This window comes from Lepidochelys kempii, chromosome 14 (assembly GCF_965140265.1).
Source record: "Lepidochelys kempii isolate rLepKem1 chromosome 14, rLepKem1.hap2, whole genome shotgun sequence".
NCBI classification, from domain to species: Eukaryota; Metazoa; Chordata; order Testudines; family Cheloniidae; genus Lepidochelys; species Lepidochelys kempii.
In genome coordinates, this window is record NC_133269.1 from 31,328,369 (window position 1) to 31,341,605 (window position 13,237).

Here is a 13,237-nt window from a genome sequence, read left to right on the forward strand (position 1 = left end):
TCTAGCTGTAATTCTAGTCAACACTTTTCCCATCTCCATCATCATGGTATCTAGACACCAGACACAGAATTCAGTTGCTCCTTGTCTGCAGAGCATAGCTCTGTCCCTCTCCCAGGCAGTGAGGGCTGAAGAAGAGTGAGGAGGAGACATGAGCAGGAGCAGGAAGGCAATTGATGGGAAGACAGGGCAGGCCTTGGCCCTGGGGTAGCAGCTGGGCAGGGTCATGTTCCATTGTACAATGACTAGGAGGTGCTCTCAGAAAGCCCTTCAGGGGGCAGGGCACATGCAGACAGAGGAGTGGGAGGAGCTGTGTATGATCTGGATGCATTGTGCTGTGGCAGGACATAGGCATAAAACCTGCCTCACATCCTGATGCGCACCAACATACAGGATGCTTGTGAGGTCTGCCCTGAACTACTCACTGCTGCAATCAAGGAGAAGGTGCAACATTTTCTTATGAAAGGTGATGGACATTGATACAGTATGATCTTCAATTACCTTTTTCCAGAGGGGCAGCAAGCTTTCTCCAGCCTGAAACCAACCACATAATCAGAGATGAGAATTCCCCAGAACAAATTCTCTAGGATTCAATAGGGTACAGAATGGTACACTGAGGGAAAAATAGATTTATAATGTCTATCAGATGTTTATGATAAAATAAAGAATCAGAAACACACCTAGATTGTGTAAGTGCTTCTCTCACAGAGGCTACACCTTTAACACACTCTTTTGTATTATGTCAGGTTCCATTAACTATGCAACTGTCAAAAAACTTACGATCTGATTTTTCAACGGACACATTAGAATTAGGATGCAAAATACCTGGTCAGAAAAGCCTGAACCTGGTCCCACCGAGGTCAGTGAAAAATCTCCCATCTATTTCAGAGGGAGCAGAATAGAACATATATGTGCAGCAATCGTGAAAAGATGGCTGCACGTGCTTAACTTTACAGATCGGAGTCACTCCACTGAGTCCCATGAGTTCTACTCAGATACAGCAAGTCAAATCTGAAAGCTAATCCTAATTTTTGAATTAAAAGTGTTTTTCTTGACAAATTGCCTTTTTCAGAAACAAACATTTTTCTTCAAAACATTGCCAATTTAATTTCAATTTTATGACAAAGATCCACTTTCCACTTCTTTTCTGCACTATTTCTCAGTACTGTCAGGATCAAAGTTAAATCTGACAGCTCCTTTCTTTTCAAATCCCTTATCTTATTTTGTTTATTCTGTGTGACATTGATCAGCCTTACCTCTATTCCACATTTTTTAAAATCGAAATTGAAAAAAGAAAAACAACCTCCCCCAAGAAATAAATAATCAGAAAAACAACCCTGCCCCCCCAAAATCAATCAACCTAACAAAAAAACTAAATAAACGTCAACACCACAATGACAACAAAACTCTCTGATCAGTATACAACTGCATGCAAAAAATAGAAAGAAGCAAAAGAAGACTTACCAAGCTCTGCAGTAAGTTTCCCTAAAAATGTAGAGAAATAAATATTCATTATTATTTCCAGTTTTATCATCCAGAGCTTCTATCCCCCTGGATACACAGTTGAAAGGCTGTATTCTCTATGTATGAAATTCACACTATCGGTAAAGAGGGCAGTGTCTGAGTTATGGGAGTGTTGGGCAGAGAGATGTTACAATTGACAATACTTAGCTGTGATGATTCAAAAAGGGCTTGGTTTTAAACCTGAAAGTTGCTAGGAACTTTTTCCTCCCTGGAATAGATGCATTTATTTACTTCCCTAGCATGGGGTGTTTCTGTAGGGCCCAGCACTATAGAGCTCAGGTGCACTGCACTTTGTTAGCAAAAAGAGATTTCAGTAAAGATACCACAGGCAGGACACAGAGCACCTCTGAAGCCTCGCAATGGCCAGTGTACTCACTTTGATCTCAGCTGCAGCTCCTGCACATCCCCTATCTGGAATCTACAAAATCCTGGCCTGGCGGCTTCACTCCCATTTCTCTGCCGACCTGATACTTGTCATGTGACAATGGTAAAGCTCAACAGAGTCATTTTCTATATCACTGACCAGATCATGTTGTTATAATAAGGAAACAGAGCTATCCCTAAAACTCCTCAGTCTCTATCTTCATTTTTCCCTGTACTTCACTGTCCAGCCCCAGCTTCTGGCTTCCTGCATAGATTTATAGTACATATAGCCACACACACACACCACTTTCTCAGCAGTTGTTGACGTTATTTTGGCAGGTGTTAATAGGATTTTGATCCAAAGAGGATCACAGACTTTGTTAAACCCAAGCATCTGCCTTCAGGTTCAGTAGAAAGAATCATTATGGCCTTTTGTGTTGTGATCCAGCTAGAAATAATGAAAACTACTGCCCAGTGCACTGGGCACAAAGCCAACCCAGGTAGATTAACAGGGCTATCACTGATAGTGAACTCAGGGGCTAAAAGACCGTGTGTGTGTGTGTGTGTGTGCGCACGTGCGTGCATGTGTGTTTGTTGGAGGTAGAAAACCAAAAGAAACCTGGCAAAGGAGTTATGGGTGTGAACGGAAGCAGATAGGGCTCCTTGGGCACAGAGCTCACTACAGTGGAAGATTGGGGATTTTCTGAGCAAGGAAACTGTCTGCTGTTGTTGGTTTCTACTGTGTTCTAGGATAAAAGACTTTCCTCTACATATTCTGTAAATAACAAGATGACACCAAGAATAGACCTAACTTGTATCTATCAGAAACAACTCTGCACAAAGGGGAAAAACTGATACCAAGCTGGCATGAAGCCCTTCCCCGCTGTGCAGGAGGGCACAGAGTCCCCCTTGTCTCCCACTTAATGTCACCTCCCGCAGGAGGGGAATTTCACCCTCAGTGAAGATACATCTTAAATCATGTTCTCTATGTTCTCATCTCCTACCCATTGAATTATCATCAATACATTATTGTGATATTTCATGTGAGTTTCAAGTTGGTGTTCCTTTATTACCAATAATCACAACAACAAAAATTAACAGCAAACAACTTCATAGAACAGTTTCTATTAGGAGAAAACATTTGAAAAGCAAGTTGTTTAAGAATATTTACAGTTAATGTAGATTGAAAGAAATGTTTTCATTATATGAATCCTTAGCACCTCGATAAACATTAAATTTTTGTTTTACTAATCATGTGACTACATTGGAGTTCAATATCAAAGAGTGAGTATTTCCAAGTTGTGAAAGTTCTGAATTCCCAGCAGAATTAGAGCCCAGTCCTGCTTCCTGGCATATCCTACATATCCAGCAACTTTGTTGGGAGCTTTAGGGGTGCAAGGAGTGTAATTTCAGGCCCTAATATTATCAACTGTATTGTTCTAGGACTTGTGCATTTAGTGCTTGATCCTTCACTCCCTGAAGTCAATGACAAAGCTCTTATTGATGATAGTGGTGTTTCTGGTTCTAAAATCTCTCCCATAATAAATAATAAATAATAATAATAATGAGGAGACAAATTTGTGGAAAATTTTACTTGTTGGAGGAAAGATAATGACACCAATGTCGGTATCACATTTCCCAAACAAATAAATAAATAAAATAAACAGCGATAAATAAAAATTATTACTAGAAAATATGAATGGCCATACTGGGTCAGACCAAAGGTCCATCTAGCCCAGTATCCTGTCTTCCGACAGTGGCCAATGCCAGGTGCCCCCAGAGGGAATGAACAAAACAGGTAATCATCAAGTGATCATCCCATAGCCCATTCCCATCTTCTGGCAAACAGAGGCTTAGGGACACCATCCCTGCCCATCCTGGCTAATAGCCATTGATGGACCTATCATCCATGAACTTATCTAGTTCTTTTTTGAACCTTGTTATAGGCTTGGCCTTCACAACATCCTCTGGCAAAGAATTCCACAGGTTGACTCTGCGTTGTGTGAAGAAATACTTCCTTTTGTTTCTTTTAAACCTGCTGCCTATTAATTTCATTTTATGACCCCCTAGTTCTTGTGTTATGAGAAGGAGTAAATAACACTTCCTTATTTATTTTCTCCACACCAGTGATGATTTTATAGACCTCAATCATACCTCCCCTCAGTTGTTTCTTTTCCAAGCTGAAAAGTCCCAGTTTTATTAATGTCTCCTCATACGGAAGCTGTTCCATATCCCTAATAAATTTTGTTGCCCTTTTCTGAACCTTTTCCAATCCCAACATTTATTTTTTGAGATGGGGTGACTACATCTGCATGCAGTATTCAAGATGTGGGTGTACCATGGATTTACACAGAGGTATCTATCCCTTTCTTAATGATTCACAACATTCTGTTTGCTTTTTTGACTGATGCTTCACATTAAGTGGATGTTTTCAGAAAACTATCCATAATGACTCCAAGCCCTGGTCTACACTAGGACTTTAGGTCGAATTTAGCAGCATTAAATCGATGTAAACCTGCACCCGTCCACACGATGAAGCCCTTTATTTCGACTTAAAGGGCTCTTAAAATCGATTTCCTTACTCCATCCCTGACAAGTGGATTAGCGCTTAAATCGACCTTGCCGGCTCGAATTTGGGGTACTGTGGACACAATTCGACGGTATTGGCCTCCAGGAGCTATCCCAGAGTGCTCCACTGTGACTGCTCTGGACAGCACTCTCAACTCAGATGCACTGGCCAGGTAGACAGGAAAAGAATCGCAAACTTTTGAATCTCATTTCCTGTTTGGCCAGCGTGGCAAGCTGCAGGTGACCATGCAGAGCTCATCAGCAGAGGTGACCATGATGGAGTCCCAGAATCGCAAAAGAGCTCCAGCATGGACTGAACGGGAGGTACGGGATCTGATCGCTGTATGAGGAGAGGAATCCGTGCTATCAGAACTCCATTCCAGTTTTCGAAATGCCAAAACCTTTGTCAAAATCTCCCAGGGCATGAAGGACAGAGGCCATAACAGGGACCCAAAGCAGTGCCGCGTGAAACTTAAGGCGCTGAGGCAAGCCTACCAGAAAACCAGAGAGGCGAATGGCCGCTCCGGATCAGAGCCCCAAACATGCCGCTTCTATGATGAGCTGCATGCCATTTTAGGGGGTTCAGCCACCACTACCCCAGCCGTGTTGTTTGACTCCTTCAATGGAGATGGAGGCAATACGGAAGCAGGTTTTGGGGACGAAGAAGATGATGATGATGATGAGGTTGTAGATAGCTCACAGCAAGCAAGCGGAGAAACCGGTTTTCCCGACAGCCAGGAACGGTTTCTCACCCTGGACCTGGAGCCAGTACCCCCCGGACCCACCCAAGGCTGCCTCCTGGACCCGGCAGGAGGAGAAGGGACCTCCAGTGAGTGTACCTTTTAAAATACTATACATGGTTTAAAAGCAAGCATGTGAAAGGATTAATTTGCCCAGGCATTCACGGCTCTCCTGGATGTACTCCCAAAACCTTTGCAAAAGGTTTCTGGGGAGGGCAGCCTTATTGCGTCCTCCATGGTAGGACACTTTACCACTCCAGGCCAGTAGCATGTACTCGGGAATCATTGTACAACAAAGCATTGCAGTGTATGTTTGCTGGCGTTCAAACAACATCCGTTCTTTATCTCTCTGTGTTATCCTCAGGAGAGTGATATCATTCATGGTCACCTGGTTGAAATAGGATGCTTTTCTTCAGGGGACACTCAGAGGTGCCCGTTCCTGCTGGGTTGTTTGCCTGTGGCTGAACAGAAATGTTCCCCACTGTGAGCCACGGGGAGGAGGGAGGGTTGAGGGGGTAGCCACGCGGTGGGGGGAGGCAAAATGCGACCTTGTAATGAAAGCACATGTGCTATGTATGTAATGTTAACAGCAAGGTTTACCCTGAAAGACTGTAGCCACTGTTTTATAAAATGTGTCTTTTTAAATACTGCTGTCCCTTTTTTTTCTCCGCCAGCTGCATGTGTTTCAATGATCACAGGATCTTCTCCTTCCCAGAGGCTAGTGAAGATTAGAAAGAAAAAAAAAACGCACTTATGATGAAATGTTCTCTGAGCTCACGTTGTCCTCCCACACTGACAGAGCACAGAGGAATGCATGGAGGCAAATAATGTCAGAGTGCAGGAAAGCACAAAATGACCGGGAGGAGAGGTGGCGGGCTGAAGAGAGTAAGTGGCGGGCTGAAGAGAGTAAGTGGCGGGCTGAAGAGAGGGCTGAAGCTGAAAGGTGGTGGCAGCGTGATGAGAGGAGGCAGGATTCAATGCTGAGGCTGCTGGAGGATCAAACTAATATGCTCCAGAGTATGGTTGAGCTGCAGCAAAGGCAGCTGGAGCACAGACTGCCACTACAGCCCCTGTGTAACTAACCACCCTCCTCCCCAAGTTCCATAGCCTCCACACCCAGACGCCCAAGAACGCGGTGGGGGGGTCTCCGGCCAACCAGCCACTCCACCACAGAGGATTGCCCAAAAAACAGAAGGCTGGCATTCAATAAATTTTAAAGTTGTAAACTTTTAAAGTGCTGGGTGGCATTTTCATTCCCTCCTCCACCACCCCTCCTGGGCTACCTTGGTAGTCATCCCCCTATTTGTGTGATGAATAAATAAAGAATGCATGAATGTGAAGCAACAATGACTTTATTGACTCTGCAAGCAGTGATCGAAGGGAGGAGGGGAGGGTGGTTAGCTTACAGGGAAGTAGAGTGAACCAAGGGGCGGGGGGTTTCATTGAGGAGAAACAAACAGAACTTTCACACCGTAGCCTGGCCAGTCATGAAACTGGTTTTCAAAGCTTCTCTGATGCGCACCACGCCCTCCTGTGCTCTTCTAACCACCCTGGTGTCTGGCTGCACGTAACCAGCAGCCAGACGATTTGCCTCAACCTCCCACCCCTCCATAAATGTCTCCCTCTTACTCTCACAGATATTATGGAGTGCACAGCAAGCAGTAATAACAGTGGGAATATTGGTTTCGCTGAGGTCTAAGCGAGTCAGTAAACTGCGCCAGCGCGCCTTTAAACGTCCAAATGCACATTCTACCACCATTCTGCACTTGCTCAGCCTGTAGTTGAACAGCTCCTGACTACTGTCCAGGCTGCCTGTGTACGGCTTCATGAGCCATGGCATTAAGGGGTAGGCTGGGTCCCAAAGGATACATATAGGCATTTCAACATCCCCAACAGTTATCTTCTGGTCTGGGAATAAAGTCCCTTCCTGCAGCTTTTGAAACAGACCAGAGTTCCTGAAGATGCGAGCGTCATGTACCTTTCCCGGCCATCCCACACTGATGTTGGTGAAACGTCCCTTGTGATCCACCAGAGCTTGCAGCACTATTTAAAAGTACCCCTTGCAGTTTATGTAGTCGCTGGCTTGGTGCTCCGGTGCCAAGATAGGGATATGGGTTCCATCTATGGCCCACCACAGTTAGGGAATCCCATTGCAGCAAAGCCATCCACTATGACCTGCACATTTCCCAGGGTCACTGCCCTTGATATCAGCAGATCTTTGATTGCGTGGGCTACTTGCATCACAGCAGCCCCCACAGTAGATTTGCCCAATCCAAATTGATTCCCAACTGACTGGTAGCTGTCTGGCGTTGCAAGCTTCCACAGGGCTATCGCCACTCACTTCTCAACTGTGAGGGCTGCTCTCATCTTGGTATTCATGCGCTTCAGGGCAGGGGAAAGCAAGTCACAAAGTTCCATGAAAGTGCCCTTACGCATGCGAAAGTTTCGCAGCCACTGGGAATCGTCCCAGACCTGCAACACGATGCGGTCCCACCAGTCTGTGCTTGTTTCCCAAGCCCAGAATCGGTGTTCCACCGCATGAACCTGCCCCATTAGCACCATGATGCATGCACTGGCAGGGCCCATGCTTTCAGAGAAATCTGTGTCCATGTCCTGATCACTCACGTGACCACACTGACATCGCCTCCTCGCCCAGTATCGCTCTGCCAGGTTCTGGTGCTGCATATACTGCTGGATAATGTGTGTGGTGTTTAATGTGCTCCTAATTGCCAAAGTGAGCTGAGCGGCCTCCATGCTTGCCTTGGTATGGCATCCACACAGAAAAAAGTCACGGAACGATTGTCTGCAGTTGCTCTGACGGAGGGAGGGGCGACTGACGACATGGCTTACAGGGTTGGCTTACAGGGAATTAAAATCAACAAAGGGGGTGGCTTTACATCAAGGAGTATTTCAGGCAGGACTTCACGGAGGGTTCCAATAAGAAATGGTGCACCTAAGTAATTGTTCTTATTGGAACAAGCAGGTTGGTCTGGCCTCTGATTGATACATGGCTAGATTTACCTTGCTGCACCTTCTCTGTGAGTGACTGCAGTGTGACCTAGAGGAATGAGTCCCCTAGACGGGGCGGGAGGGGGGGAAGCGAATGAGTACAAAACAAATCTAGTCTTTTTCTTGTTTTGATCCACTCCATCTATCTTTTACATCTTTGGCTGGCAGCAGACGGTGCAGAAGGACTGCAAGCCATCCACATCTCATGGCTGCTCGGCAGGAGATGGTACAATAGAACTGCTAGCTATCCATATCGCCTCCTGCTCACCATAAGATGGTTCAATAGGACTGACTGCAGGACTAAAGAGAATGACCTGGTCAAGTCACTTCTAATGTAGTCCCTGCACCCATGTCTGCCCAGGTGCTCCTGGCCGACATGGCCAGGAGCACCTCGGACATGACGATGACGGCTACCAATCCTATTGTACAGTCTGCTGCCACAAGGCAAGGGGTTGCTGCTGCTGAGTAGCAATGCAGTACCACGTCTGCCAGCACCCAGTAGACATACGGTGACGGTTACCTGAGCGGGCTCCATGCTTGCCGTGGTATGGCGTCTGCACAGGTAACTCAAGAAAAAAGGCGCGAAACGATTGTCTGCCCTTGCTTTCATGGAGGGAGGGAGGGAACGGAGGCCTGATGATATGTACCCAGAACCACCCGCGACAATGTTTTAGCCCCATCAGGCATTGGGATCTCAACCCAGAATTCCAATGGGCAGCAGAGACTGCGGGAACTGTGGGATAGCTACCCACAGTGCAACACTCCGGAAGTCGACGTTTGCCTTGGTACTGTGGAAGCACTCCACCGAGTTAATGCACTTAGAGCATTTTCTGAGGGGACACACACACTCGAATATATAAAAACGATTTCTAAAAAAACGACTTCTATAAATTCGACCTAATTTTGTAGTGTAGACATACCCTAAGCAAGTGATTTTTAAGTCAGGAGAAACTTGTGGTATGCAAGACAAATCAGACTCCTGAAAGGGGTGCAGTGGTCTGGAAAGGTTGAGAGCCACTGCCCTAACTCATCTCACAGCCTGGGACGTCTTCTCTTTTCACTTTTCTCTAATTTTATGTGTCCCGTTATATATAAATGTGAAGGCTCAGCTGGTGTAACTCAGTGAAGTTCCTTTGCAAGGACATTTCCATACAAAACCATTATTTTTTGTTGCTTCTACATTTTTCATGTTACTTTTCAGTTTTTCAGATGTAGCCTTACTGCTTTTATTAGAAGAAAATCTTGCATTATATTTTCCTTTATAATGTTTACCTTTTATTTTAAATAAATAAATAGTGATACCAATGAAACATGCGAAAATCATCAGGATCACCGACAGAGCCACCATCCATGGATTCGCCTTTGGGAAAAAGGCAGCTGTAAAAGAAAACCCCAGAGGGACTCACATCACTCTGTAAGTAAGGGCAAAAATCAAAGGATTCCACATCATATAAAGCTACCTCCAGCAGGAGTAGTCTAAAACAAAGGTGGAAATACAGCCCTGTCTGCAGTGCACAGAGCACCAGAAACCTATATTACAAGGACTCCAACCAACACAGGCATCAATTCACAGATCAGCGTATGAATCAGCCTGGTTTAATTCACTGCTGTTGTTGCACAAAGAGACAACCTTGTCCAATGCCTAAAGCACTGGCTTCAGACTCAGGAGACTGAATTATGTTCCCCACACTTCTGGTGCCCTGCTGTATGAGCTTTACTATGTCATTTCCCCTCTGTTGCTCTATTTCCTGTCCAGTCTTTTGCTTGTCTTGTTCATTTAGTTTAGAACTATCATAGTTTATTTGTACAGTGCTCAGCACACTGGGGCTGCAATCATGGGCGGTGCGTAATGGAGGCTTGGGGAGAGGCCAGAAGCGGGAGTGCAGTGGCGGATTACCGCACAGACCCACAGGGCTTATGCCCAGGGGTCCTGGCCAATTTGGGGCCCCCGGAAAAATCCCCACTGCTACAGCCTTGGGGGTGGAGGAGCTCTTACTCCAGGGCCACAGTGGGGACACAGAGCCTTTCTGGACTCGGGGTGGCAGCAGACAGGGTGGAAAGGAACAAGCGGGGTGTGGGCCTCGGGAGAAGAGGTGGAGTGGGGGTGGAATGGGGGCAGGTTCGTGGTTGGAACAGGGGCAGGCTCACAGGGGAAGGGGTGGAATGGGGTGGGGCCACGGGTAGGGCCTTGGGAGGAATGGTGGAACGGGGGATGGGCTCTGGGCTTGGCGCTCTGGCCAGGGCCAATTGCTCTGCTGCAGTCCCGGCCATGGGTGAGAGCTCAGCCCCAGCTGGGGCTATGCTCTGAGCCCCTCCTCTCCATGGTCCCAAAAGAGCTCTCAGGCAGAAGCAAAAGCAGAAGCTCCCCCTGCAGTTCCCAGCTGCCTCTCCTCATAGTCACAGCTCCCAGCTTGCCGGCTCCGGCAGCTGTCACACAGGGCGACACCATGTGACCAAGCAGGGCCAGCAAATCCTGGCAAAAGTCTGGGGGAGCATGTGACCCCATGTGTCCCGCCGTGTCACCACTGCAGGGAGGAAGGTCTCGGGTTTCAGCCCCACTCCTGAAGCCCCAAGCCCCAGCAGGTGCTTCCCATGGGGCTGAAGCCCTGAGACCCCCCTCCCCACAGATTTGAAGCCCCAAACTCCTGCAGTCATGCCCCAGCTCTCAAACTTCTGAAGATTGTCATATGTGGCTTGGAGAGTCAGTAAATTTGGCCACCTCTGCTATACAGTATAGGTGGGATCTTCAAAAGTGTCTGAATTATTTAGGAGCATGAGTCTTGTTGACTTTCAGGATACTTTTTGAAAATTCCACCATTGGTTTGTTTCTTTTGTAGGGTTTTTTGTCTAAATATCATACTCTAGCCTTCATTGCTATTGATACATTTTAATGTAGTTAACCAATCTGCTGTTGTATTTTTTCTGTTGCTGATCACAGTGTGTTGCTTTGGTGGTAACTGACCTGATATATAAAATAATGTTGATTCCTTTTTTCGGTTGGTGTGGGTACTCTTGACTACGCAAGACAAGTTCTGGTGTGAATTCTCTGTAATAACGATGGAATTTTCAATGTCAAACAGCTCATTGGCTTCTTTGGAATTTGTTTCAGAGAGCGATGGTAAATGCTGTCCACTGGCATCTCTCCACAGCACCTCAGGCTGTGGGTACCAGCCAACCAATCGACACACCACCCGGATCCCTCCATCCTGATAATCCTCAACAGAGATGTGAGGAGCAGTGCCTGAAGCTAGAGAAAATTAATAAATCAGTATTAATTTATGCACATGTTCAGCCTGGAGGATAAACATTTAAATTTTCCTTTTATTCCCTATACTCATGGACTCAGGAAACAATATGAGCAAGAAATTATAATTATTTCATGGAGCGGGAAGGGAAAACTTTTTCCTTCACTAGTTTTCCATTCCAGGATCTACACATGGCAAAACATTGTATTTCATGATTTCATGAATCCGTTAGCTGGTAAATGATCTTAACACTAACGGATAAAGAAAAAGATTGAGAAAAATAAAAGTTATATTTCAAATGTACCTTCAGGTGAAATATCTCTTCTTTGATCATATACAGTCTGCTTTAGCTAGCCCTATGGGTACATGTCAAAGACAGAGGAGAAAAGTCTGTCCATGTCTGGTCAAGTTTAACCCAGAGCTCAGTATGTGTGGCTGCTCCTAAGCCCCTCTTCACTGGTGAAAAGCAGTGGAGGAGGAATGGGCTTTCACAGGAGGAATTGTTCTCCCTCCTTAAAGTTTTAGCAGCCTTCACCAGAATGAAACGAGATAGCACCAGAGTGACAAGGAGCCAGCAGAACACTAGCCACTCATTTTCAGACGTGGAGTAGCTAGTGTACCCCTTATCCAATGTACTTCATGTTTGGATGAAGAATCATTCCTCGCAACGGACTTGGGGAAATTTTTCAAAACCACCCAAATGACATAGGAACTTAAATCCGATTTACAAAAGTGACACACTGGAGTTACTGATAGGAAATAAATTGAAGGTAACAGGAAATTTTGAATAGTAAAATGCAAATAAGAATCACTGAGAACGCTCTCCAAAGGAAATACAGGCACATAGAACTATAGGATTGGAAGGGAACTCAAAAGGTCATCTAGTCCAGCGGTTCTCAGCCAGGGGTCTGTGGCCCCACAGGGGGCTATGAGCAGGTTTCAAGGGGTCCACCAAACAGGGTCAGCATTAGACTTGCTGGGGCCCAGGGCAGAAAGCCAAAGCCCCCACCCTGCTGTGCATGGCTGAAACCTGAGACCCGTCACACGAGGTTGAAGCCGAAGCCTGAGCAAGGTAGCTTCGCAGGGCCCCCTGTGGTGTGGGGCCCTGGGCAATTGACCTGCTTGCTATCCCCTAATCCTGGCCCTGGCTTTTAAATGCAGAAAAACAGTGATTGTGGCACAATTGGACTGTAGAAACCTCCTTCTTAAAAAACCTACAATTGCAAGAATTCCATGACCTGCCTAGGTTACCTGTTCCAGTGCTTAACTATCTTCATAGTTAGAAAGATTTTCCTGCTATGTAGCCTAAATCTCCTTTTTTTTCACTGCAGCATCATACTGTTGGCTCCATATTCACTTTGTGGTCCACTAAAATCTCCACATCCTTTTCTGCAGCATTGCTGCACAGACAGTTATTCCCATATTGTATTTGTGCATTTATTTTTTCCTTCCTACGTGTATTTCTCTTTGCATGTTTTTACTCAATTTCATGTTGTTGATTTCAGACCAATACTCCAGTTTATCAAGATCATTTTGAATTCTAATCCTGCCCTCCAAAGGGACTGCATCTTTCCCAGCTTGGTGACATCTGCACATTTTATAAGTGTACTCTCTACTGCATCATCTAAGTAATTAATGAAAATATTGAATAGTACCGGACTGAGGAATGACCCATGTGGGATCCCATTTGATACATCCTCCTAATTTAACAGCAAACAACTGATAACTACTCTTTGGGTTCAATTTTTTAATCAGGTTGTGCACCCACCTTCTAGCAATTTCAGCCAAACC

At 45.7% G+C, this 13,237-nt stretch overlaps 1 protein-coding gene across 5 annotated transcripts in view; it reads right to left on the reverse strand.

The window, feature by feature from the left end:
* Window positions 1-13,237, reverse strand: part of LOC140898275 (butyrophilin-like protein 2) — a 1,102,357-nt gene that overhangs the window by 2,726 nt on the left and 1,086,394 nt on the right. For 3 of the 5 annotated variants that reach the window (XM_073311885.1, XM_073311880.1, XM_073311882.1), the window contains 4 exons: window positions 11,164-11,448; window positions 9,474-9,578; window positions 1,462-1,482; window positions 499-531 (listed from right to left, as the gene is read on the reverse strand). In XM_073311885.1, the coding sequence (XP_073167986.1) occupies window positions 499-531; window positions 1,462-1,482; window positions 9,474-9,578; window positions 11,164-11,448 (444 nt within the window). Of the gene's footprint in view, window positions 1-498; window positions 611-1,461; window positions 1,483-9,473; window positions 9,579-11,163; window positions 11,449-13,237 lie in introns of those variants that run through there. The other 2 variants (XM_073311884.1, XM_073311881.1) reach the window with 2 other exon arrangements.